General features: G+C 35.0%; 4 protein-coding genes across 11 annotated transcripts; 3 read left to right on the plus strand and 1 right to left on the minus strand.

Annotated features, from left to right (window-relative positions):
• The first annotated feature begins 5,437 nt into the window (after nt 1-5,437).
• On the plus strand, nt 5,438-8,279 carry LOC8265851. 4 transcript variants are annotated; one of them, XM_015727994.3, is made up of 4 exons: nt 5,438-6,296; nt 6,375-6,485; nt 6,817-6,897; nt 7,006-8,279. In XM_015727994.3, exon 4 carries the CDS (start codon nt 7,030-7,032, stop codon nt 8,056-8,058), a length of 1,029 nt encoding a protein of 342 aa, XP_015583480.1. In that variant the 5' UTR covers nt 5,438-6,296; nt 6,375-6,485; nt 6,817-6,897; nt 7,006-7,029; the 3' UTR covers nt 8,059-8,279. The 4 variants fall into 4 exon arrangements, with proteins under 4 accessions (XP_015583480.1, XP_048226590.1, XP_048226580.1 ...); XM_048370633.1 differs by having other exon boundaries at nt 6,455-6,485; XM_048370623.1 differs by lacking the exon at nt 6,817-6,897 and having other exon boundaries at nt 6,455-6,485.
• Nucleotides 8,280-9,221: 942 nt separating this feature from the next.
• On the plus strand, nt 9,222-11,931 carry LOC8265852 (vesicle-associated protein 1-2). The gene is made up of 8 exons (XM_002511611.3): nt 9,222-9,410; nt 9,525-9,595; nt 9,712-9,793; nt 9,901-10,016; nt 10,091-10,255; nt 10,374-10,424; nt 11,108-11,185; nt 11,554-11,931. The coding sequence occupies exons 1-8, from the start codon at nt 9,359-9,361 to the stop codon at nt 11,662-11,664; spliced, it is 726 nt and encodes a 241-aa protein (XP_002511657.1). The 5' UTR covers nt 9,222-9,358; the 3' UTR covers nt 11,665-11,931.
• Nucleotides 11,932-12,354: 423 nt separating this feature from the next.
• Nucleotides 12,355-14,897, minus strand: LOC8265853 (RNA polymerase-associated protein LEO1). Of its 5 annotated transcripts, none has more exons than XM_015728004.2 (7): nt 14,363-14,897; nt 13,998-14,096; nt 13,806-13,913; nt 13,648-13,708; nt 13,122-13,246; nt 12,860-12,972; nt 12,355-12,691 (listed from the first exon to the last, which is right to left on the minus strand). In XM_015728004.2, the coding sequence occupies exons 1-6, from the start codon at nt 14,747-14,749 to the stop codon at nt 12,904-12,906; spliced, it is 849 nt and encodes a 282-aa protein (XP_015583490.1). In that variant the 5' UTR covers nt 14,750-14,897; the 3' UTR covers nt 12,355-12,691; nt 12,860-12,903. The 5 variants fall into 5 exon arrangements, with proteins under 5 accessions (XP_015583490.1, XP_048226596.1, XP_048226595.1 ...); XM_048370639.1 differs by having other exon boundaries at nt 12,355-12,668; nt 13,648-13,711; XM_048370638.1 differs by having other exon boundaries at nt 13,648-13,711.
• Nucleotides 14,898-15,084: 187 nt separating this feature from the next.
• On the plus strand, nt 15,085-19,816 carry LOC8265854 (phosphatidate cytidylyltransferase 4, chloroplastic). The gene is made up of 7 exons (XM_002511613.4): nt 15,085-15,518; nt 15,847-16,148; nt 16,703-16,893; nt 17,382-17,506; nt 17,612-17,745; nt 17,877-17,992; nt 19,180-19,816. Exons 1-7 carry the CDS (start codon nt 15,264-15,266, stop codon nt 19,269-19,271), a joined length of 1,215 nt encoding a protein of 404 aa, XP_002511659.1. The 5' UTR covers nt 15,085-15,263; the 3' UTR covers nt 19,272-19,816.
• Nucleotides 19,817-26,174: the final 6,358 nt, after the last annotated feature.

Genomic DNA, 26,174 nt, shown 5'->3' on the forward strand with positions numbered 1-26,174 from the left:
AATCCTTCTTCAGGTGACCTTTCTTACCACAATTGTAGCATTTATAATTCTACTTACTCTTTGATTTTGATCTACCATGATTGTGACTCCCACTTGGACCACGTTCTATTGATCTCCCTCTCATCACCATCAAGGCTTCCACTTGTTGTGAACTTGCCTGCTTGTCTTCCTTGTTTCTTCACCGATTTTCTTCTTCAAGAGTAATACCGCTATATCATCAAAGACTAGAATTTTGGTATGACATTATTTGTCAAACTGATGATGAGTTGATCATACTGAATCGGGTAGACTTTGGAGTAGAAGTTCGCACGTTCTTGTGACTCTATTTTATAGCCTAACGATGTGAGTTGAGAAAATAGAGTATTCAAGACATTAAGATGCTCACACCAAGTAGATTCCGACATTCTTAAGGTGTAAAGTTTCCTCTTAAGGAAAATTTTGTTGTGTAATGACTTGGCCTCGTACAGTCTAGTGAGGTGGTCCCAAATCTCCTTTCATTTTTCTTTTCTTCACAACTGGACAAGATCCCATCTGCAAGTGCTAGATGAAGGTTTGCAATAGCATTCCCATCCATCTCGTTCCACTTATTATCATCCTGTGAGTGTTGTATTTCAGTAGCAAGACAATTGTCTTTTCTCAATACAGCCTTTATCTTTAATTTCCACAGTGAGAAATTACTCCCGTTGAACTTTTCAATCTCAAATTTTGCCGCCATTGCTTCTATCACAAACGGTGCATTTTAGCTTGTAAAATGAACCGCAGTAATGAACACAACTCACTAGGTAAGTTCCCAAGAAATTTGGAGGTCTGGCCGGACCTCTTAAATACCAATCTCCTTAGACAGAACCTTCCCTAGATTGTAAGTATTCTTACTACTCCACACAAGCTCTTTTGCACCAAAGAAAATCTCAAACTCCTGTGAAAGATCAGGCTGAGCTGCAATCACAGAATTTTAAGGAATTTCTTACCAACCAGGTGCTCTGATACCAATTGTAGAAAAATGTGAACCTGATAGAGCAAAATCTCAGCTAATAATTTGAGAAAATAAAGATAAAGAAAGACAAAATACACAATAGAACACACAGATATACGTGGAAAACCCCTAAACAAATTAGGGTAAAAACCACGGGCAATGATAGAAGAATTTTACTATAAGAAAAAATAATAGGAGTTACAAACTCTCTATTTATAAAGGAGAAAACATTAAAATTCTCTCTTTATAATAGGAGAAAAATAATTGCTTAACTCTCTAATATTTTTCTCTTATTTTTGGGATACTTTAATAACAAGGTGAGGCCTCTATTATATAGGCTTGGAAAGTACCTCCACATTGTTAACTTAGCAATGTGGGAGAAAATGCTCCTCAAATATCAACAATCTGGACCTCATGGGCTGACACCTCCATTAAAAAAATTCAAATTTAGACAAGAAATTTGACAAACTGAAGCAAAATCTCCCACGTGGGACTCTGCGACACTCAGGGGAACATCCCTTCGCCGATAGTATCATATCAGCTTCAAGGAAATGCCTGCCTATCTTTTTGTAATTTACTGCTATTCTCTTTCAATGTTCCCCATTCTAGATATTATTTTTCCCTCTATGATCGCCCATTATTGATTATCTTCTTGTCATGCATCATTTTCTATAATTAATTTTCTTTCAACTTAATGGAAATCCACTTCAAATTCTAGAATAATTTATTAAGCCAGGCTTCGAATTCATAATATTGAGCTCAAAACTTTATAAATTTATTCAACATCTTACTACTTTACTCATAATAGCGTCAAATGAAAAATATCAATTTAAATTAATAAAATAAATTATATAATCAAGCTGAAATTATAAATTTAAATAATTAATTAAGATTATAAAAATATTTTATGCGTAAGCAACATGAATTTACATTATTGACACGTTATTAATCATATTATATGAAGGTAGTTATTATTCTAAAGACATAAATTTAACTATTAAATAATTTAAATTATCATCGTCTATATCTGATATTTATTTATATTTTCATTGCATTTAAAATTATGTTGTAATATAGTGATTGATTATTTTATATATTTGGAACAAGAAGTATAAAGAAACGAAATTATCATTTTTTTTAATATTAGGAGCTGCTAATGGAATAAAGGTTTTTTTCAATAATTTTTCATATGTATTGTACAAATTCTTCTATTATCAGTATAGTCCTCATCTCAGCAGCATGGTCCTCCCCACAGCTTATTTCCTCTTTTTGCTTTGCTGGCAAGTTTGTTACTGATTCCTGACATGCAGTTATGGAAGAAACGGCTTACATCATTTCTGCTTCTTTTCACAACATTCTTTTCTGTCTTTTATTTTTGCTGTCATCATTTTCTTTATAATAAATTAGGTAGCTTGCTCCTTAAGTTTTTTTTTTTTTTTTTTATATACATATAGGCCTTTCCTATTGTAATTAACAACATACATTAAAAAATACATACAAGGCAACACAAAGTTATTTCTTTGCTACTTTTCTTCATGGTATCAGAGCAAATATGATCCAAATACTTATCTTCTAAAATGGCTGAAGCCTCTAAAGAAACTTATAAGCCTAATGGAGATCCTTACCATCTTTAAGGTTCTGATAATCCTGGAATGGTATTGGTTAGAGCACTTTTAACTGAAAACAACTCCCTTACTTGGAGTAGATCTATGAAGATTGCTCTTGGAGCCAAGTTTAAACTTGGATTTGTTGATGGCAGACTACCCATACCTGAAGAAGATGATGATAAATATGAGTTTTGGACCAGAGCTAATTACATGGTTACTTCTTGGATTTTAAACTCTATCTCCAAATAAATTGTGGATGGTTTTCTGTACACTACCACTGCCAAGGAACTCTGGGAAGAGATTACTGAGAGATATGGAGAAAACAATGGCCCTTTACTCTATCAGATTCAAAGAGAGATTGCCTCAATCAATCAAGGTAATGATTATGATTCTAAATACTATACCAGACTTAAACGTTTATGGGATGAATTTGGTTGCCTTATGTCTCTTCCACTTTGTTCCTGTGGAGCTGCTAAAGCCATTTCAGATCTGTCTCTAATGAACAATTAAGTGATTCACCTTCACCTGCCCAACCTGAACCATCTCCACTTCACATCACCACTTCTTCTCTACCCACCCTTAAACATAGTACTAGAACCAAAACTACACCTGTTTGGATGACAGATTATGTAACCAACTTGGCCATTTAAACTCATGCCACCACTTGCAGTTCTCCTCTAACATCCAAAAATTACACATCTCACACATTTCCTTACATCAAAAACCCTTCCCTTACTGCAGATTACATATCCTTTCTAGCAAATGTCTTTCACTTTCAAGACCCCCATACTAACCACCAAGCCACCTCCAATCTAGAATGGATTAACACCATGAATGTGGAACTTAATGCTCTTGAGAAATACAAAACTTGGGAACTTACTTCCTTACTTACAGGAAAGAAAGCAATAGGATCCAAATGGATTTTTAATATTAAACTTAAAGCTGATGGCTCTATAGACAAGTTTAAGGCCAGAGTTGTTGCAAAGGGTTTTAATCAAGTTGAAGCAGTTGACTACTTCGAAAGTTTTTCCCCTGTAGCAAAAATTGTCACAGTTAGAATTTTTCTTGCTCTATCTACTTCTAAAGGGTGGCCTATTTACCAAGTTGACATAAACAATGCCTTTTTGCATGGCTTTCTTAATGAAGAAGTCTATATGACACCTCCCCCTGGTTATTCTAAAGCCAAACTGCATCAAGTCTGCAAATTCTTTATGGCCTGAAACAAGCCTCAAGACAGTGGAATGTTGAATTTTTTGCTAACATCACTTGTCTAGGTTTTAAGTAGTCTGATCATGATCATTGCCTATTCATCAAACAGATTGAGTCATCTTTTACTGCTCTGCTTCTCTATGTTGATGATGTTCTCATTACAAACATCATCTTGATACTGCTTTCACTATCAAAAGACCTGGGATATGCCAGATATTACCTAGGAATTGAGATTGCTAGAGGCCCTTCTGGCACTATTATCAACTAGAGAAAGTATCTGCTGGACATTATTTTTGATGCAGGGCTTTTAGGAGCTAAGCCAGCCAAGATCCCTTTTCAAAAGGAACAAAAACTTGCAGCATATATGGGTGCTCTGTTGGCTGAACCTGATCAATATAGAAGACTGATTGGTAGACTTCTTTACCTGAACATAACTAGACCTGACATCACATACTCAGTTCAACAACTAAGTCAGTATGTTAACAGTCCTTGTCAAGTTCATTGGGATGTAGCATTACACCTAGTTAGATACTTAAAAGGTTGCCCCTCTACAGGTTTATTCTATCTAGACAATTCTTCTCTTGATTTACACGCTTATGATACAGACTAGGGCTCCTGTATTGAGACTAGAAAATCCTTAACAGGATTCTGCATATTCATGGGCAACTCCCTCATTTCTTGGAAGACCAAGAAACAAACTATCGCTTTGGTCTTTTTCTGAAGCCTCTGTTTGTGAACTTCAGTGGATCACCTACATTCTCAAAGACTTCAACATTCTTGTCTCTATTCCCATTCCTCTATGGTGTGACAATCGTGCTGCAATTCATATCACAACTAATCCAGTGTTTCATAAGCGCACAAAACACTTGGACATAGACTGCCATCTTATCAGAAACCTCTACAAGGCAGGATTCATTCAACTTCTTCATGTTAACACTCAAGATCAAAAGGCAGACATCTTCACCAAAGCCCTCTCAGCTCCTCAATTCAATAAATTACGTTTCAAGTTGGGATTGCATGACATTCACCAATCTCCAACTTGAGGAGGGGATGTACAAATTCTTCTATTATGAGCATAGTCCTCACCTCAGCAGCATGGTCCTCCTCACAGCTCATTTCCTCTCTCTGCTTTGCTGGCAAGTTTGTTACTGATTCCTGACATGCGGTTATGGAAGAAACGGCTTACATCATTCCTGCTTCTTCTCATAACATTCTTTTCTGTCTTTTATTTTTGCTGTCATCATTTTCTTTGTAACAAATTAGGTAGCTTGCTCCTTAAATTTCTTTTATATATATATAGGCATTTCATCTTGTAATTAACAATATACATTAAAAAATACATATAAGGCAATACAGAGTTACTTCTCTGCTACTTTTCTTCACATATATATATCAAAGATATTGTTTTCTGGTTGGTTGCTCTTTTTGCTTTTGGTAGTTAAGGATTAGAGTTTAGGATGATATGCACTGTATAAAAGTGAAAAAGCATCGTGGAGAAATAGTATTATTTGCCTTCTAAAATAACATATGCCAGGATTCAAGTATTACATATAATATGAATTCGAAAATCGAGAATCTAAGCATATACTCTCTAAAGCTTATAGGAATGCGTTCTTTGTTTTTTAGGCAATAAAGATTAGGGTTCTACCTTATTGCTTGTTATGACAGGGCTTAATACTGTTTGGGATAATTAGGGCGTAGTTCAAGTTTGTGGATATGGAATATGGCTTCTGATACAGGTTTCAATTCCCTACAATGTCTTTTTTCTTTTTTCTTCTTTTTAAAGGTTGGCTATGGTAATTATATAACGCCAGTGGTTCTTAAATGTGTAAAATCTTTATTCTCAAATTAGTCATTTTCCCAGATGTTACCGATTGTTGCTATTATATTTTTGACTTAAGTTATTTATTTATTTATTTTAACTTAAACTTATTTTTCTTTTGTTAAAGATAGCATAAAAAATGTTGGTTTCTAGAGATCTGAATCATCTGATCCCTGCTTCCGTCCTATGCTCAACCTGTAAATGTTCTCTAAAAACCCACAGTTAATTGTTGTGCATTAGTTTTTTAAAGTGACATGATGCGCTGAAAAAACAACTCCAGACTCTAAAATACTTTGGAGAATTTATTCTGCCCTGTGGTCAGAGGAAATGCTTCAACTATTTCATTGAACTTTCAATTTCGTAGGATGAAAATATAGTCCAGCCCAGACAGATATAAAAGGCCGTAGGCTTAAACATAGTGGGCTTAGCCTAACACCATCACCGCCACCACCACCACCACCGGAGCGAATTCCATACAAAGATGCAGAACAAAAATAAAGAACAGAGCTACTCTCCAGTGGAACAATTTTTAACTTTCTTTTTTGTTCTTTCTGTTTCTGAGACGGGATTGGATCAGCCAGTCAGCTCTCCTCTTCATACAATATTCTGAATCTCCTATTTTGCACCTCCGATTTCGAACGAGCTACCGTTCAATATCTGCGAGTACCCGAGACGCCTGAACAAGGTAGTTCCTAACATTTATCATTTTATCCCTGGTTTTTATTTTATTTTAATTCAATTTAGCCCCAATTCCTGTTCCTAGGTCTGTCGACGTGGTCGCTCTCATTCTCTCGGGAAAGCAAGTTGTAGATATCTTCTAAGTCTGGAATTTTTTTTTAACAGGAGTTTCTCATAGAGCGGCCTCCTTAATTTGGTATGTTGAGAGTTTCAATATTCGATTCTTGCTTTTGATTGTCATCATTTGATAGTTAAGGATTAGAGTTTTGCGGTGCTCATCATGTATACATGTACTGTATGATAGTGAAAAAGCGTGATAAATAATTTTATTTGGCTTTTAAAATGATGTCTATCGAGGTTCAAGTACTGTACTCCATTGGCCAAAAGAGTGAAGAGTCTAAGCATATGCTATCCTATGTTCAACCTGTAATTGTTAACTAAAAACCCATAGTTAATTGTTGTGCATTGGTTTATTAAATTGTTGTCAGCTATATGGAGAACTTAAAAACAACTTTATTTTGTAACAGACTACTCCAAATTCTAGAATACTTTGTGTGTTAGATTGAAGAATCTATTATGACCTGCAGAGGGAATTCTTTAAACAAAGTGTACAACCTCTGTCTCTGAAAGTTCAGCTGTTAATTCGTCTGCTTTTTATAGCAGGTTTCTTCTTGCTGCTGATTTATTTATGCACATTTCTGATTCTTGTGTTTCAGAGGTTGAATAGCAATATCTTTTGAATGGTTGCTAAGGCTTCAACTGTAAATCAAGCAATGACAACACTGGTTAAATCTCCTCCCACACTATCAAACATTTTGGTTCTCCATACCCATCCTAAGAGCCTGAAATTGTTAAAATCCTCTAGCATACACAATGTTGTTATCTTCCCCAAATTTCGAATTAATCGTATTCGTACCCCATTTTGCTGCACAAAATTGCCTCCGTGGGAGCCTTCACCTGTCACATATGTTCCCACTGATGATGCTGCTGGTAGCTTCTTGAAGAAAAGTAGTAACATATTTGAAACTATGGATTCCAGCGATGGCACTGAAGCTAACAGTGAAGAGCATTCAGATACAAAGAATCAGCCATTAACGCAGTTTCAGTTTCTTAAATGGCCTATGTGGCTTCTGGGTCCTTCTCTTCTTCTCACCACTGGCATGGTGCCCACACTATGGCTACCTCTATCTTCCATATTTCTAGGCCCCAATATAGCCAGCTTGCTTTCCTTGATTGGACTGGATTGCATCTTCAATATTGGTGCTACTCTTTTTCTTCTCATGGCTGATTCTATTTCGCGGCCCAAAAGCCTCGCACAAGCCGGCAATAGCAAGCCTCCTTTTAGTTATAAATTGTGGAACATGGCTGCATCTGTCTCTGGATTTGTCTTTCCTTTGATGATGCTGTTGGGATCCCAAAATGGTTCCCTCCAACCCCAGTTGCCTTTCATCTCATTTACAGTTCTATTGGGTCCATACCTCCTGCTTCTCTCTGTACAGATTCTGACTGAGATGCTGACTTGGCATTGGCAATCACCAGTATGGTTGATGACCCCAGTTGTGTATGAAGCATATCGTGTGTTACAATTAATGAGGGGGTTGAAGCTTGGGGCTGAGCTCAGTGCTCCAGCATGGATGATGCATATGATTAGGGGACTTGTATGTTGGTGGATCCTGGTTCTTGGCATTCAACTAATGAGAGTTGCTTGGTTTGCTGGTTTTACTGCTCGAGCTCATCAGCAACTGCCTTCGGCTCCTGCTGATAGTTAATATTGCTCATTGTTAGGAGATTATGATGAACAACCATGGCGTCCTATACAGATTTGTAATTGTCCTATAAAATAATATAACTTCCTGTTACACTGCTGGAGTTTGTGTATAGAGATTCAGCATAGATATGATTTATTGTGCGCGGTAAAAGATGTTAATTGTCATGTACATCAAACAAGTTATGCACTTGGTTATAAACTTGATTATGTGTTTGACCTTTATACTATAATTTTCTTTTTCTAATGAACTTTACACTATAATGTTTGGAAAGGGAAAATAAGGGGGAAAAAATAAATAATTTGGGAAAAAAAATCACATTATCTGGCTTCCCAATGAAATAACTTTTGTTTTCCTTCCACTCTTTCTAATATTAATTTTATTTCCTTTTTCCACGTGGGAAAAATTATTTCTCTAGTTTATTTTCCCTAGTTGCTTTTTTGTTTTTGTTACCCACTGTTATTTTTCATTGTCCGAACATGGTGTTAAAAGCTAGAGTCTTGGGCTGTCTAGATGGCTAGTCATTACACAACCTAGCCACATGTGATTTGTGTTAATTGTAATATTGACAACGAATCATGTAACTGGATAAGAGCTTAACAGCTCAGCTGCACATTCTGTAATTTTTCTTGACTACTTACTACCCACCAAAACCTTGGTTCATGTTGTGACTATAAAGGAACAAAAGTACCATATTAGTAATGGGATCTGTCGTTCTAAGAGTTCTCGAGGTTGATTTGCTATTTTGGAATATTTTGTCGTCCCCAAGAACACCCTTCTCGGCGCACAGGATTTCTGTCCATTTTATAAACTTTAGTGAATTGCGTTCCTCATTTTCATTTTTAACCATAGAAACGTAATTTATATCTTTATATCTAAATGATTAATTACTCGATTAGAAGAAAAAAAATGAAATTAATAATTTAAGAAGATAAAACCCAACCAATACAACATCAATGAGTAACATTATTTGCATATCAAATCATTTATGTAAATAATTTTCTTTCTTATAATTTCAACTTAAATAAAATAAATACATTTTATTAAATCCAGTTCTTACGGTCCTCTCTCCGACATTAGTCAACAATTAAAAAAAATATATCGAAATGTGGGCACGAAAATTTAGACTGGAAAAAGACAATTACATCCTCGCTAACTCAAAACGGAACAACCTGTAATGTAAGAGACAGTAAAGAGTTGTAACCAGAAACAAACACAAACCCAAGATCGAAGTAACACAAAACATCACTGTCCCACGTTCTTCTTTTTTACTTTGCTCCTCTCTCTCACCGATCGCATACACATGAGTACCGGCGAGCTTCTCACTATCGAGCCTCAAGAGCTCCAGTTTCCACGTAAGCAAGCACCTCATTTACTACTATGATTTTCTTTTCTTTTTTTTCCTTGCCTTTACTATTACTGAGCTGGATCCTTGTTTTTTGTTTTTTTTTTTGTTTCTCTCTTGAAAGTTGAATTGAGAAAGCAGATCTCGTGTTCCTTACAGCTGTTAAATAAGAGTGATAATTATGTTGCTTTCAAGGTATGATTATTACTGTTAATCTCTGTTTCAAATTTCTTGCATTTCTCTATGTTCTTTGTTTGAGATTTATCTTTGACCTAGATTTTTGTTATTTTCATTTTTCCTCTTAATTTTAGGTTAAGACAACAAATCCTAAAAAGTACTGCGTTAGGCCTAACACTGGGGTTGTGTTGCCAAGGTCCACTTGTGATGTTATAGGTCTCTCTCTATTGACATTTTTCATTCACTTCTCTTTTTTCAAACAAAACAAAAGTATAATAAAAGTTACCTTGTGATTGTTTAATTGGCAATTTTACTTGAACCAGTCACAATGCAAGCACAAAAGGAGGCACCTCTTGATATGCAATGCAAGGACAAGTTCTTACTTCAGAGTGTAATTGCAAGTCCTGGAGCTACAGCTAAGGATATCAATGCAGAGATGGTAATTCTTTATTGTTTAATCAGCTCAATTTATTGTTTGCACTAATTGGTTCTTGTTATTTTTTAAATGCTTAGTTCAATAAGGAGGCAGGGCATCAAGTTGAAGAATGCAAATTGAGGGTTGTTTATGTTGCTCCACCTGGACCCCCATCTCCAGTACGAGAAGGATCAGAGGAAGGTTCTTCACCTAGAGCTTCTGTGTCAGACAATGGGAATCTGAGTGCTTCTGAACGTACAGTTGTGAGTATTTGATGTCTTTGTTAGCGGTTTCGATGATGTGATGCTTTGATTTGGATCTTTTGTATTTCCCATTACATTCTAATAGCTTGTCTTCTTATTCTGCAACTTGTGTCTATAGGTGCTAAAAACTTTTGCGGAGAGACATGAACCTCAAGATAACTCAATTGAGGTATCTTCTTTTTCTTTTGGTTTTCTTTTCTACACCATTGGAATGTTAAATGAAGAAATATTAAGTGATGCTACAATGATGAGCGGTTGTGTGTGATTTAGATGGTCATTTTGTTCATGTGGCTTGGTTTAACTTGTAAGTTCATTCACTTACGGAAGCATACATGTATGTGTCTGCATATTTCTTATGCTGGCAGACACACACATAGAGAAAGAAGGGGATCTCTTTGCATATTAGTACTTTTCATTTCATTTATTTTTCCTCAACCTACAGGGCATTGTACTTGGGCTTTGTTAAACCGTCTGAATTTTTTTTATGCTCATTTTTCCCTGGGGTTCTTTTACTTTCATCAACTATTGCCTTATTGATTTGGTTGTTAGAATCTATAATGCCTTGCTGTTAGTTGTGGTTGAGCTATTTGCTAGGGCCATCACATCTACTAAATCTGATACCTCATTCAGCTCAGCATCTGCTAAATTTTTCTTTTTTGAAGATGAAATAAATGCTACAAAGAGACATCTGCAACCATACTATGATTTCTTTGAAGGTACTTTGGCAGTCAAGAGATCACAAATTTAAAAATCTATTAATGCTGTCTTTCAAACACTGATTGAACATGATAGATTATTGCAATATTGTGTTGTAACTTGGCCTTTTACTTGGAGTAATACTTGCAATTTCAGGCAAGAGCTCTAATTTCGAAGCTCACCGAGGAGAAAAATTCTGCTATTCAGCAAAACAAGAAGCTTCAGCAAGAATTGGTAAGACACTTGTAACCTCAATTTGTTATATAAGGTTTTCCATTGTAATTCTTCTAAAACAAAAAATTTCATTTGGAACTATGTTACCAGAATTATGATTAGGCATGCAAAAGACTAGAAGAAAATTTAAATCCTCAGAATAAATGTCTTGCATTGGCAACTTAGGACGGGGAAGACAATAGTGAATATTATTTGGCAAATGTTGAGACAAATTGTTGTTGTGTTTTTCTACGAATTAATCTGGCTATTCTAATGCACATTTTTTTTTTTTAATCTCTACCATATTTCTTGGTTGTAATTTATTGTTGGAATAGAAAAGTTCTAGTAGCAGCCATTACAGAACTGAGTATGTGCATAATGTTATGCAGGAGCTGTTGAGGCATCAATCCAGCAGAAGTCGCAGTGGGATCTCATTCGTATACGTTCTTCTTGTTGGCTTGCTAGGTGTCATTTTGGGGTACATCATGAACAGGACATGACCAATCAAAATGCTTGTTATGGCTTATGTTGCACATCCTAGCTGAAAAGTTGATATTTGAAATCTTGAAGAGATCAAATGTGCGACTGATAAGTGTGTAACTCTTATTTAATGGTCTGTATTGTAGAGAAGCGTCAATTCTTGACCAGTAAGAGGGGATTCTTGTTCATTGTATTACTGTTACCGGCTGTTGACAGTCAGAAGCTCAAAAGACTTGATAGGTTCTGTAATTGTCTTGTTCAAGCTTATTGCGTGACCACTTGATGAATATGCCTCCCACAACTCTCTCCCTCTCTCTCTGACATGCTGATGTGCATTTGCAATTCACCTTTTGCCCTACTTATTGCATCAATTACAGGATTTTATTGTCGATTTCTTGCCTTGCAACACTCACCTTCATCGACTGCTTCAGGTTATCGATTATATTTGCTGGACGCCCGGACCTAAACTTAAGGGCCGAAGGCCCAAAACTGTCGTGTGCTGGCTTGTATAAACTATTTTGTTGGTTTTGCTGCTTGGACCACACTTAGTTACGATGTAGGTGAGAATTCCAGTTTCAATAAATTTTACCCCAGAACATGTTCATCTCTGCCAGGCGACAATGTTAAATAACCAGATTTGCTTTCATTGCTCATGTTTGAGCTTTCTTAGCAATCGTACTTGCTTTTCAAAAAAGAAAAGAAGAGCCAGGTAGACCTTTAATCTGATTTTTACAATCCAATATAGCCGCACAAAGCCTAATATACAAAGGAATCATAGAAAAATCGTTTCCCGCTTGGGAACCAAACTAAAGTTAATCGTGCAATCATTTAATCATTTTGTAACAGACGACTGATCCTAAAACATGCATATCAACAAAAGGTGGTCGGGTCAATATGACATCCCTTGTCTGAGACGGCTTGCAGTGGTAGCCTGCCAGCAAAGTCTAATACTTTGAGTTTGAGAAATCACAAAATTGTTCCATGCCACAAGGAGCCCATCAAGCAGGACGATTCGCTTCATCCACTAGGCATAAAACATAGAAGAAACTGTAAATAGGAGTGGGAAATCAGTTTGTTGTCCAGAATCTTAGCACATTTTTGGAGCAGATTAAGTTTACGTTTAGCCATCAGAAAAGACCAATCGAGACAAATAAGCATAATTAAATCACTCATTTCAGTATCAACAACAATAAAGAAAAGTCATGGATGTCACACCTGGAAACTTCATACTACATTGATAGGTCATTCTTCCATACTCATCAAGAATTTTCAGACCCTTGTATCATGTTACAGCGGCCAGCAATCTTACGAAAATCATTAAGATTTAGCTGCAACGAAACCAGATATACTAGCTCAGCATAAATGCCATCTTTCCATACACAACATTATTAACATGAAGCCTTTTCAATCTTTATCCTATAGCTGCATCATATTAGTTGTGTTACATCAGGGAGAAGTATCAAGAACAATAGCTGACCTTCCCATCTCCATCACTATCAAATAAATGTATCATATCAGCCAATTCCCTATCCGTCCATGTGAAATCATGAGCTGTTGCTAGTCTTTGTAGATCTCTTACTGTTAGCAACCCGCTTCCTTCTTCTGCATGCCAGCATGAGCCCATGTAAAGACATTTAGAATTTAAAAGAACAAATATATGTAGGAGTATTCCAGTCAGAATACTAAAGTGTAAAAGTTCTTCCTGTATTAATAAATTGAACATTAAAATGATAGGTCTTCATTTCTCGAAAAGGTTTCCGTACCAAAACCTTAGGGTGAAAGCTTTTATTAAGAAATTTATGCAAACTAGCACCATTTTGAGCATAGGCATTATAAGCACATGAACTAGATTCCCGATTCATCATTTATCGGAAGAAGACAAACATGGTGCTTATCATAAAAATATTGATCAGAATTCAGAAAGAAATATCTCTCGTATCTTTGGATTTTGGAAAGCATTACTAGTGCAAATCCTACTCAGAAGAAAAGATGTCATAAATTACCATCAAACTGAAAAAAGTGTAAGACCAATTCATCCTCAGTCATCTGCACCCGATTATTTAACTGCTGACAACAAAATAGACAACAAAGAAGCAGCCTTTAAAAAAAGGAGAACTGAACAATCGCACAATAAAAACACCGATTCAAGACCAAAACAAACCGATTTTTTCCTCTTCCTCCTCCCTGCATCTTCTAGATTGCTAGCAATTTCCTTTCTTTCTTTAAGGATTGCATCTTTTGCAGACTCTTGTAATGAGAGAGAAATTGCCTACACACGTATGCCCAAGAATTAGTTTATAACTAGAAACAGCAGTAAATGAAAAACTAATTCGAGTCCACCAAAAGGTTACACCTGCATTAATTCATCATCATCTTCATCAATGTAATCTACAGCGCTGAAATGTTTTTGAACGGAAACTTTCTTGTTAGGCTTTGAGACTTTACTCTTAACCTTGAGAACGTGATAGGGCAAAGAGAACGGTCATCAGAGAGTCCAGTATAGACCAAGCTCCACCAACATACTTGAAACATCATTAAAACCAAACTAGCATTGCTGAATGTTCCGTAAAAGTTTTAACCCACTCTTGATAAAGTTGTTAATTAATTAAATCACGAATAATTAGACTCTCCTTGCAGCCTTTATTTTATATGACTAATATTACAGTTACTAAACAAGATAGTAAATTAGCCACAGGCGTAATACTAATATTGCAATACCTTGTTTTTACGTGACTTTGAAGAAGACTGGTCCACCAAATCTTCATCTTCGTCGCCAAAGTCGTCACCATCATCATCATCATCTTGGTCGTCCGCATCATCATCATTAGGCCTGTAATCGTCGTCATCATCAACGACCTTACTTCTCCCTTTATGCTGAACAGATTTCTGATGATGACTCGACTTGTGAACAGAAACAATTAAAGAAGAGGATATTTTGTGAAGACCCAAAGCCTCCATTCTTGCTTTGTTTTCAGCGATCCTTGAAAGCCTCTGTTTTTCATAATTTGATATTCCCTGCTGTTGTTGCTGCTGCTTCCCTACGTTACTCTCTTCTTCTTCTTCGCCTTCATCCAATTCTGAATCTGATAGCTCAGCTTTTGCCATTCTGATTCTACTATCTACTCTTCGCGCGATTTAAAATAATTGAAAAGCGTTTGATGCTTAGAATAGTAACACAAAGGAGTAAAGAAGGTTATCTATCCATATCAATTGATTCAATTGAATGACAAATTTGCCCTCTAAATATAAGAAAACAAGGGGCATCGGTTTTCCCGCGGAACCTAACCAAACTGTATATTCCGAACCTACGGCACCGCAAAGCAACTTCGTTATCTACGAATATCACGCGCATCTCTAAGGCGCGTGGGTATAGTTCTCAGCTCATCCCTTACCAAACGCTCCGTATAAAAACACACAAAAGAAAAAAATCAGCTATCCTCAAGAACACCATTAAAAAAAACTACAGCACATCCTAAGAATTCCATTACAAAAACTACAGCACCCAAGTTCTTGGCTTTTTAGAACTCGCTTTCTGTCGTCAAACGCCTAAAATCAACATGTTTTTAAATTTTGGTTGACCAATTCTTTTTCATATTTTAATTTTGTTTTGGTGATTCCTATGGCTGCTTCACTTGAGAGGTACAATTTGGTACCACTATCAGTAACATGTCTGTGTGCACGCCCTTGCCTACCTTTATCGAAGAAAACCCAAATTCTTCCTCAACGGTGTTCGAAAATAAGCCTTAGGTTAGTTTTGAATGGATCAAAAGCTGCGTTTCCGGTTCACACGAACAGCCTTTCGGCGATGCGGCTCTTGATTACGGCCATTGCTAGAGCTGAGCCTGATAGGCTTGGCCAGGAAGATGAAAAAGAGGTACTTTTAATTTCACCGTACCTTATATTAAAAAAAATCCGTGCTACTTATTTTTCAAATTGTGTTTATTATTATAACTATTATTGATTAAAGCAGATTAAATTGTGATTCGGATATTATCTGGTATTAAGATCTTAATAATGATCTTAGCAGAATAGAGGCATTTGTTCAATGCAATTGATAAATAATTTTTATTTGTACAAAAAAAAATATAGTCAACTTGGAATTTTAAGACGCTTAACTAAATATAGTATATGCAATTTATTTATATTGTGAGAGTGTAATTTGATTACTGTTGAATGAAAATACTGAAACGTGCAAGTTGTAGGAAGTTGACAAAGGCAATAACTTCCCGAAAAGTGAGGAATCTATTGTGGAGACTCAAAAGAAAGGGAGTCAATTGACGAAAAGGATTGTATTTGGACTTGGAATTGGAATTTCTGTTGGAGGTGTTGTAATGGCTGGAGGTTGGGTTTTTACTGTGGCATTAGCAGCTGCTGTATTTGTTGGTTCACGTGAATACTTTGAATTGGTTAGGAGTCGTGGTATCACTGCTAGAATGACACCTCCTCCTCGTTATGTTTCACGAGTTTGCTCTGTGATATGTGCTCTCATGCCTTTACTTACCTTGTAAGTAAGATCAGCAATGTGCCTTACTTGTTTGATTATGTCAATATATCCATCTTAAAGTGATGAACTTACGTGTATTATTCTGAAGACATTTCCCTGTTTACCATTTCTTTTTTTCATTAATTGTTTCTCTTTGTAATGGCTATTGATCATTCACGAGTGATAGTTTTTAACTCATAACAGCCATCTCTTGTATTTTTGCAGGTCTAACTGTTTGGCTTTTTTACTCAATATGTGAAAATAAGTTCTGATACTTGTATATGCTCATGAATTTCAAAATTCTTTTCTTTTATTATCGTTTGTGATGTTTTATGCAAAGTTTTGGGTTCAATTTTAGATATGATTTTGAAGAATCTTGTTGATATGAGGCCTGCTAGTTCAATAAAGCTGCAAAAGGTTTTTTTTTTTTCTTTCTTTCTATGTTTTTTTTTTTCTCTTTTAGAACTAGTTTTCTCTACTTTCTCACAGTACAGAAAATTTGCAATGGCAACAAATGCATGCATTGGTAGGTTTCAGTGAGTGTCTGATCTAGTTGCTGATTGCGGTGTGGTCAGGTATAATGGTCAGATTGACATACCGGTGACTTTTGCTGCTTTTGTTGTTGCAATGGCATTGCTTCTCCAAAGAGGGAATCCTCGCTTTGCTCAGCTCAGCAGTACTATGTTCGGGTTATTTTACTGCGGGTATCTTCCTTGTTTCTGGGTCAAGCTTCGATGTGGCTTAGCAGTTCCAGCCTTGAACACTAGTAAGAAGCTTTATTTAACATATTTGGTGGTAATTATTAATTCAAGAGTTAACCAGAACAAGAATATTGTCGCTGCAATTACATTCTTCGCTTGTTTCACTTGTGGTCAACCAATCATATATACTTCTCAAATTTATCATTAGTTATGACCAGTACTGTCCAGGCATTTCAAGTGTCACATTCATAAAACTTAATAATTCCAGCGTCATGGGATGTTTGAGCCACAACTCAGGCTCTTAAAATTGATGGTCTATCATGGCATGAATGACTAGTTTATAAATCCCATGAGTTAGTTCCATTTATTCAGCTTCTCTTTTGGTTTTCTTTTAATTTCTATTCGATCTGCACATAAAGGGTGTATTAAGGATGTAATGCTCATTTTGATTCTTTATGACAATGTCGAGGATGATTTATTAGGAACTTAATTCTTTCAAACGCACTTTATGATTTATTTTTCTCATTTATTAAATACACTTTATGTTTGGCAGGAATTGGAGCAACTTGGCCTGTTCTTTTTGGTGGCCAAGCTCATTGGACTGTTGGTCTTGTTGCAACCCTGATTTCCATGAGCAGCATCATAGCTGCTGATACATATGCATTTATGGGTGGCAAGGTACTTAGACTTCTGAAATATTCGGTAGACCTCTAGTTTCTCTTTACGGTTTCTATCTACCCTATCATTCATACAGCATAAGATGGTTTTGCTACCCTAATGCAGGCATTTGGGAGAACGCCATTAACTAGTATTAGTCCAAAGAAGACATGGGAAGGGACTATTGTAGGGTTGGGTGGCTGTATAGCCACTTCTGTGATACTATCAAGGATCTTTTGTTGGCCAACATCATTGCTAAGGTATCCTATCTTTCTTTATTATCGTCTTCTGTTGTTGTAAGATAGGTGATAACGCTGCTAACGTATTGTATCATTTGTTATTTTGAAATGTATTAAAGTGAATTTGACATATCCTCTGTAATGAATGTCAGTGCAATAGCTTTTGGGTTTCTGAATTTCTTTGGGTCTGTATTTGGGGATCTTACGGAGTCTATGATCAAGCGTGATGCGGGTGTGAAGGACTCTGGCTCTCTCATTCCTGGGCATGGTAATGACTTTTAACTAATGGTTAAGTTTTCTAATAAGGCATCATTTATCGCCTTTGACCATTGATGAAAGCCACCTATTTGCTTGCGAATACTCGAATGAAATTTTCTTCCACATGATCTTATTTTAACTTGTCTTTTCTCTCAACATGAAAGACCATAATGGATTGAGCTCATGATATTTAGACCCACCTGAACTAGCCTGCAGTGGCCTTTTTTTTTAGTTATGTGGCCGATTCAAGATGTTATTTTTATCCTCAATGACAGTGTCTATTGTTGCTTTCTCTCTTTTTCCTATTTAAATTTGTGTCATGTTCTTCTATAAATATATGTCTTATCACCAAAATTTCTCCTACATCAATCGCAATCCTCCTCACTGCTTCCTTCACATTTTACTCTTTAGTTCTGTTTAATTAGTCTACATTATGATTTAGAAGAAAAATAACTAGCTCAATATGATTCTAGATCGTGCTCAACATGGTTCTAGATTGTTTATATATAACATAAAATGGTATAATTTTGAACAAGATAAAAGAACATGGTGGACTTCAAAAGCTAAGGGCTTTTTGTCTCAAAGAAAGAGAAATGGTCATTTCTGCAAAATAATTTCTTCAATACATAGTTATACTTTACATGGAATTCTTTGCACTTTCTTTTCTCTGTTATCTCCATCTTTTCTAGAGTACGGTATATGTGATTGTGCGTTGGCAGCTTACCTTTTCCCTTTTGTCCTTTATGAGCTACTGACTCCTTCATAAAACATCTGAAGAAGAAATGGTTTAAGATGATCAGCTATCTGTTTGTTTGAAATGAGCTCCTGCCTACTGGCAAAAATAATCATTCTCTTAACATGTGTAGATAAAAGTATTCAGCATTAATTGTGCTTTTGTAAAGCTTTGTTTTTTTTTTTTTTTTAGTATTTGTGCATCTGATTAATTTAATTCATTTACTTGATCACATCTCACTAATTAAACATTTTGGTCTCTGTAATATGATTTCTGCTACCATTTATTTGATCACCGATGACTGGTAGAGACACAAATAAGGTAAATTAAGACTGTTTTCTCTTTGCATTCTTTCGATCTTTCAAGGTGTATCCTTGTCTGTCGTATAGTTAAAGAAAAATGGCAGCCTTATTTAAATCTTTCAAGTTTTCTGACAATTTCTATAAAAACTGACACACATACAGGTGGAATATTGGATCGAGTGGACAGCTACATGTTCACTGGTGCCCTCGCATACTCATTTGTCAAAACATTCCTACCTCTTTATGGAGTTTGACGGGAAAACTTATGATAAATAGCTAGCGAAAGACAGGAATTTTGTGGTTTCCTGGTCCGGGGAAGCTCAAATGACAAACAAGCATATACTTGACTGTGGGCAGATGCAGAAGATTTCCTGTTTTAAAATCCCATAGATTTGAAATTATACCAGCTCGTACCTGGGAACGTTTTCAAGAGAATACCTCGCTTGCACACATTCCAGAATCGCAGCAAATCAATTATGCTTTGCTGGATAATCAAAGGCTGTGGCCTTCTGCTGTTACATGGATTCAGTCTGATCTCTGCAATAAAGGCAGAGCCTGTTTTGGCATTGACCATCTAATTATTCCATACAAACAGCTTATGTCAGCTTACCAGTGTTAATTTATGAGACATTTTTAATTTTCAATTTTCAATTTTCCATCTTGATTGCGATCATAATGATTGCGAAGTTAATTCACTTCTTTCAAGTGTAATTATGTAGACGAAAATGACCTTTTTGTTCATGTGGCATGAATGCCTTGATTTCGATGGTTGGTTGCAGAAATTCTTTTAACCGACTTACATTAGCTTTTGGAGTTTGCCCATGAGTCCTGAGATTTATGCAATTTTTGATATAAGCAAGAATGTTGACACACACAAGCAACTTGGATAAAAAAAAATAATACTTTTGGAATTGTTTCGTACATTTGGCTAAACATGGTAGGGGGCCTCGTCAGAAATGAGAAAAGTAGAAACCCATATTCATGAAATAATCTGGGAACTGTGCCCAGCTGCGTCAGTAGGCGTAGGCCAACGTTTGCCCCAGAAAACTAAATAATAATAGTTTAACGTTGTGTTATGTTTTTAAGTATAAAAAAAAAAACAAAAAACAAAAAACAATTAGCTACTTGGACTAATAAAAGCTAAAAACCTAACCTCTGCCGGGAGTGCGTGCTGTCCTGAGGCTTCAATATGGATCCACTCGAGATTAGGCCCACAAGTGTTTGAAAGTCCAGAATAATTCTAGAGACTATAGATGAAAAGAAAGGAGAGGTTTGATATTAGCATATTACATGCAGGCAGTGCAAAAGTATTTATCGGATTACTAGAATACCAACAAAATCACATTTTGTGTGTTTGCTAAAGTATGGTTATTCAAAGGGTCCCATGAAATGGGATCAGTTCTTCGAATTAAGACATTTTTCCTCTTGAATCTAACGAGCAAAAGCTTACTCTTATTGGTTTCCAGGCATCACATCTGCCTGCTTCAGCTTTAATTAGATACAATCTTTAATTGATCATCTCTTTATCTACATCTCAATTCAACAATCTATCTGCTTATCACGTAGCCGTCCAATTATCTTTCTGTTTTGTTATACTTGTTCGAGTCTTAGAATATCACCATTTTACCATTCAAAACTGACCTCATCATCCATCTTATCATAATGTATGCATATACTAATCCTGGTTTTTTTGATAATGACTCCATTTTAAACACTGCATTGTCCATTGCAACACTAAATACAAAATAGTAATGGCCCATAATTCCCAATCACACACCACTTGTCCCTGGAATTATAAGCTACTTCAAGTTGACCCATAATTTTCTTTTTTTCTTTTTAATTAATACATTTTGATGATTGAGAAATATGGTTTGTTCAACCATATAATCTAGAGACAGAGAGAGAGAGAGAGAGAGAGAGAGAGTGGTGGTTAAGTGGTAATCAATGGCGAAGATGAACCTACGGTTACTTGTCAACCTTTTATTAGTGCCGCCCGACAAGTAAATGGTACTAAAAACAAAAAAATGTCACATTCTTATCTGAAAAATATAAAATAGAAAGGACTAATTAATAAATTATGAAATGGAGTGATGAACCAATTATTTGTCAAGGCAACTACCACCTAAAGACATGGTCTCGAGTAGTTAAGAGTTGCAAATTCTTGTAATTTCACGTGGACTTGTCCGTTTAACTTTCTCTTGTTTGGCATTGTCTTCTTTTTTTTTTTTCTTACCCAATTATTTTGACACATGGCATCCCTGTAAAGTAGAGTCCACGGCGTATGTCCGCATGGCCTTTTTCTTTTTCCTAATTAATTCCTTTTCTTAAGGAAAAAAGAATATATTTTTTAAGAAAATAAAGCAAGATTAGATTATAGATTATTCATTTGGCTGTATAAGAAAAAAGGAAAATGACTGGGGTAATATTATTATATAAATAATGCTATACTAATTAAATAAATATTCATAAAATAAAATTAAAAGTAATTATTTAATTATCAATATGTAGCTATTTGTATAATAAGTGATTTTTATTTATCATTATCTCAAGAAAAAAATATTCACTAGTAAAGATTTGATTGAGAAGAAGAGAAAATAGTAAAGATTTTATGCAGAGAGGAAAGTACAGGAATGAAAAAGAAGTTCATTAAAAAGGAGAAAAACATGAAAAGAACAAGAGAGAAGTGAATGTTGAGTTGACCTTTTTTTTTTTTTGCCAATATATATAGAAGGATGAGATAAACCCATATTGTTATTATTACATATTTAAGAAAAAGGATGGAGATAAGAGGGGAGAAGAATTGGGATAGGAAAAAAGAAAGTGAAAAAACAGAAGAAAGAAAGGAAAAGGGTAAGGCATTAAAACTAGGCAACAAAATCTCATGCAAAAAGTGTCAAGTGTTGTGGAGCCAAATCTCCACCAACAACTATATGAGACAGAGAGTCTTGAGCCTGAAGAGCCGTAGCAGACCAATCACATTATCATTTCTCCTGTTATTGGAGATGGCATTGGCCCTACCAATATGGAAATTACCTCTCTTTTTGACAACCATGAGTGCTTACTTTTTGTGTCTTCGCACATAATTTTATTTGTATATTTCTTTTAGAAGGAAAAACACACAAAAATGTGTGGAATGCAAAGAATGCGTTGTTCCTAAGCTGACTAATAGCAAAAACAGAAGAGAAAAAGAAATAAGAAAACAAAAACAATGAAGGAAACTTAAAGAAGAGTTGGAGAAGATATGGTGGGCAAGCATCTATAAAAGTTATATATTATTATAGAAAAAGAATGAGAGAGAAAAGATTGTATGAACTTTTTTAGCAGTGGGACACCCATCTGTGAACATATCCATTCATCGATCCCCCACTACCTTCCACCTCATTCACTTCCTTTTCTGCTTTTCTTTTCTTTTGCTATTTGCCTTGGATGCTCACCAACGTTTTCTCGCACTGGCCCTCTCTATACGTGTTTTAATCATCTTTTTCCTGTTCTGTTCTCTTTTAATTTAATCACCGCTACTCAATTATGATTTTCTTCTTGTATTTGTAATGGATATTAGTTTGTTTACTACAAAATGTTATGTATATGTGATCTGGTTTTCCTTAGCTTCGTTGCTAAGGAACACATCCAAATTTAGGAATCGTGTACTCTTGAAATATTTTAGAGACCTTTTCTCTTTGAAAATGTATGTATATGTGAGACACGTTTTTGTAGCAAAGTGTGTATAAAATTGCACCACCAATACCTACAATTGATAGGACCCCGTCTGATGATTGATAGCTTCTGATGGTTTTTCTATCAAAGATTCCAATAGAATAGGATTCTTCAAAATTATTACTCTTAAATAATGACCCGCAAAAAATTCATGTATATACTAAACAAGAATGTAAATTAATTATAAATACCCATTTCGATAGTAAATTTATTACAACTTAGAAGAGTAGGGTTTTTTAAACAAAAAATTCGAAGAGAAGATTTTGTGAATTAATGGAAGTGACTCCCCGGGTATATATAGGTTTAGAGATGGAGATGAAATAGCCGTTAGAATTAGGGTTTCGGTTAGTGACCCACAAAAAGAGTAGATTAATAAAGAAAACTGGAGAGAGGACAAAAGCTGGCAAATAAAATTAAATCTTTAGGTAGCATATCTTTGTTGTTCTTGAAATATAACTGAATCCCTCACTCCTAGGAGGCTTCTTCAAGACAAAAGTGCTTACCTCAAATTCCTTAATGAAAAGTTTTTTTATCATTATACTTTTCATGGAAGAGAAGACCTTTTTTTTTTGTTTTTTTATATGAACTTCAAAAAAGTGTGCTGCTTTTATGCGCTTCCATGTCCAGAAGATGCTTTCTCTCTCTCTCTCTCCATCTCTCTCTATGGAAGAGGAATCTGCTTTGAGCTATATTGATTGAAAAGTGACTAAAGTCGCAATACAATGGCAGGTCCATTGAAGAGGGTCTTTGAATTTGGTTTTTATGAGAGTGATATAAGGGAGCAGTAAGAAAGAAAGAAAGCCTCTTTTTCTATGCATTTTGCTTATGTTATTTCCCTTTCGTCTCTCCACGTAGATTCAAAAAGAAAAATACAAAACCCTAAACCTCGAAAATATCAGTCTGCACTATCTAGCTACTTGCATGCATGTCCCCATTTTAATTTCACTTCTCCAACATTCTATTTTTCTTCTCTGCAATGATCTTGGTGGTGGCTTTATCAAACCCAAATGATTATTGTTCTTTCCTTGCCTTATTGGGTTAAACAATTCTTGTTTTGGTTTGCGGAGTGCAATGGTTCCGGCTCTTCCATGATGATCTTCTTCCTCCATACACATTCTATAGTCCGACAATGACTATACTTACAATTTGCCTCAATTTTTTTTTCTTTTCTTTTCTTTTCTTTTCTTTCTTTTTCAAAAAAAGAAAAAAATAAACAGTTCCGTTTTGTAGATAAGGTGTTCTTTTAAAAAATAAAGTAAATTAAAAAATTAACAATTGTTCCCCATAAAATATTCATTGGAAAAAGGAAAAACAAAATGCGATTTCATAATAATTCTTTCACCATTTTCCAGCTCTATCCATTAGGATATCTTAACTAATGTTCAAACATATCCAGAGGTTCATGGTGTCTTGATTCAAAAAAAAAAAAAACAAAAGATTAATTTATTCATTCAACCAATAAAAATTATTATTTTTATTGCACTATGATCACACTATATTTAAATGATCATTTATTCACTATAAAATTTATAGAAGCGTGTGTTATTTTGTTAGAGAATGTGCTTAAGAAAAGTATTTCTGAAAGGGATATGTTTTCTAACATTTTCAAAAAGATACGTTCCTTTGTTCGAGAGATACATGTCCAGTATATATGCATGAATAGTAGAAAATAGTTTGTATAAATGAATTAGTTCCCTCAAGTCGTGTGACTAAATTTGGCAAATCTTAATTTATATATCATTTCATCTCTTGACAAGAAATTAAATATATTTTATTCATCCAGTGGATTAGTTTTTTCTTTTTCTGTAAATACACTTCTATGTAGGTAGAAGGCTTTCAATCAATGTTCAGTATTTGATAGAATCAAATCAAACAATTCATAAATTATGAGTACCGAGTAAGAACTTGTTAGTAGAATTTGTGAGTAAATTTACTCACTCGAATCAGTGGGTTCTCTGCTGCAATATCAGGTTATTATATCATGATCATTTGCCAACTTGAATATGGAAAGAAATGCAAAGAACTTTCAAATCAAAATTCGAATCACGAAAAGAAGTTGGAAACATTTCAAGAATAAAAATGCAGAAATGCAGCGATAACTTGCAACTTGCAAGAACGTAAGCTCTACTTGAAAATGAATGATACATACGAGCAATGACTCGAGGAAAGACTGGAAAGAGAGAAAAGGAAAATAAGAGAAAGAAACAATAGAAAAGGAGCCCACATCATCTGCCAACTTGAATTTAGAATGAAAGTATTTTCTATAATTACTTTGTTTCTTTCGTTATTATAATTTTTACTGTAAGAGAAAAAGAATTTCTATCATCTAAGTCATTATAAAGAAGTTCCTTAGAACAAGATATAATATTGCAAAAGAAACGTATATCTATGGAGTTTATAGGCACTGAGAGAATCCATGTTATGGACGATTCAAAAAGGGTAGAAGAGGGTTATCTTCGAGGGAGATGTCCTCATGGTTATCCAGGCAGTTAAGACCGGATAATGGCATAATACAATTTCAGAAGGGCTCCGTGTGGATATGTATATGTACTAAACCTGAAAACCTTTTTTATCCAAGTTTTGTTTACTTTTATGACTATAGTAGCCAACCTCTCAGCTCATGTCCGTAGTGGCAGCTACAGCCAAATTTTGATTCTGAAGCTGTTTTATTTTTCTAGCTTTGCATTTGCGTGAGAGCTCATTTCTGAATCTTCATCCTTTTAATACAACTTTCTTCTGTTAAAAACACAAAAGAAACTTTTGACAATGAAAAGAAGAAACACACAAAGGAAACGTATATTTCTTTTCTTTTTTTTTTAACAGGAAGTAAAACTTCATCAAATAAGTTTGGAAGGGAAAAAAAATTCCATAGTCAAATTACATGATAGTCCTGCAATATAAATGAAAACACCTGGAAACAAAATTAAAATAACAAGTTCCTATAAACCTAAGAATAAAAGATAAACACCAAGAAAACTATCGAAAAAGTGAACCTCCTATATTTTGGGTGGAAACTAAGACACTCAAAACAAATTGAGAAATTCTTATCTAGACTTTGTATATACTCCACAATTAATAGGAGAGTAACACGTGTGTATGAGTGTTTTACATTTTGATATTGGATGATAGACACATATTTCATTATTTAAGCTAATAAATATGTGTCAATTATCTATCGGTTTGAGATATAGGTAAAAACATACATCAAACCTAGAAAAGAAAATTAAAAATTTTAACATTCATGCTATAACTATTGAAGAAAGTATGATTACCGGATAGATTGACTCAAAACACTAAGACTCTCCCTAATTTTGGTAACCAATTTGCATACCTCAACATAATTGGCAGTTGCAAAAGAAACCATTTAATTTCTGGTATCAAAAATAAAAATTTTCTAGATTTAATGTGATTTTCAATTTCAAGCATTAAAAACTCGATGAAAA

This window comes from Ricinus communis, chromosome 1 (genome assembly GCF_019578655.1).
Source record: "Ricinus communis isolate WT05 ecotype wild-type chromosome 1, ASM1957865v1, whole genome shotgun sequence".
NCBI classification, from domain to species: domain Eukaryota; kingdom Viridiplantae; phylum Streptophyta; class Magnoliopsida; order Malpighiales; family Euphorbiaceae; genus Ricinus; species Ricinus communis.

Bases quoted from the DNA above. Each gene is read 5' to 3' on its own strand.
- LOC8265851 (XM_015727994.3), top strand. From the start codon at position 7,030: ATGGTTGCTAAGGCTTCAACTGTAAATCAAGCAATGACAACACTGGTT.
- LOC8265854 (XM_002511613.4), top strand. From the start codon at position 15,264: ATGGCTGCTTCACTTGAGAGGTACAATTTGGTACCACTATCAGTAACA. The intron at 17,507-17,611 runs GTACTTAGACTT...ACCCTAATGCAG, and splicing joins ATGCATTTATGGGTGGCAAG to GCATTTGGGAGAACGCCATT. The intron at 17,746-17,876 runs GTATCCTATCTT...AATGAATGTCAG, and splicing joins TGGCCAACATCATTGCTAAG to TGCAATAGCTTTTGGGTTTC.
- LOC8265852 (XM_002511611.3), top strand. From the start codon at position 9,359: ATGAGTACCGGCGAGCTTCTCACTATCGAGCCTCAAGAGCTCCAGTTT. The intron at 9,411-9,524 runs GTAAGCAAGCAC...CTCTCTTGAAAG, and splicing joins TCAAGAGCTCCAGTTTCCAC to TTGAATTGAGAAAGCAGATC. The intron at 10,017-10,090 runs GTAATTCTTTAT...TTAAATGCTTAG, and splicing joins AGGATATCAATGCAGAGATG to TTCAATAAGGAGGCAGGGCA.
- LOC8265853 (XM_048370639.1), bottom strand. From the start codon at position 14,749: ATGGCAAAAGCTGAGCTATCAGATTCAGAATTGGATGAAGGCGAAGAA. The intron at 14,097-14,362 runs GTATTGCAATAT...CACGTTCTCAAG, and splicing joins CAAAGTCACGTAAAAACAAG to GTTAAGAGTAAAGTCTCAAA. The intron at 12,973-13,121 runs GTCAGCTATTGT...GTTTCGTTGCAG, and splicing joins ATAGTGATGGAGATGGGAAG to CTAAATCTTAATGATTTTCG.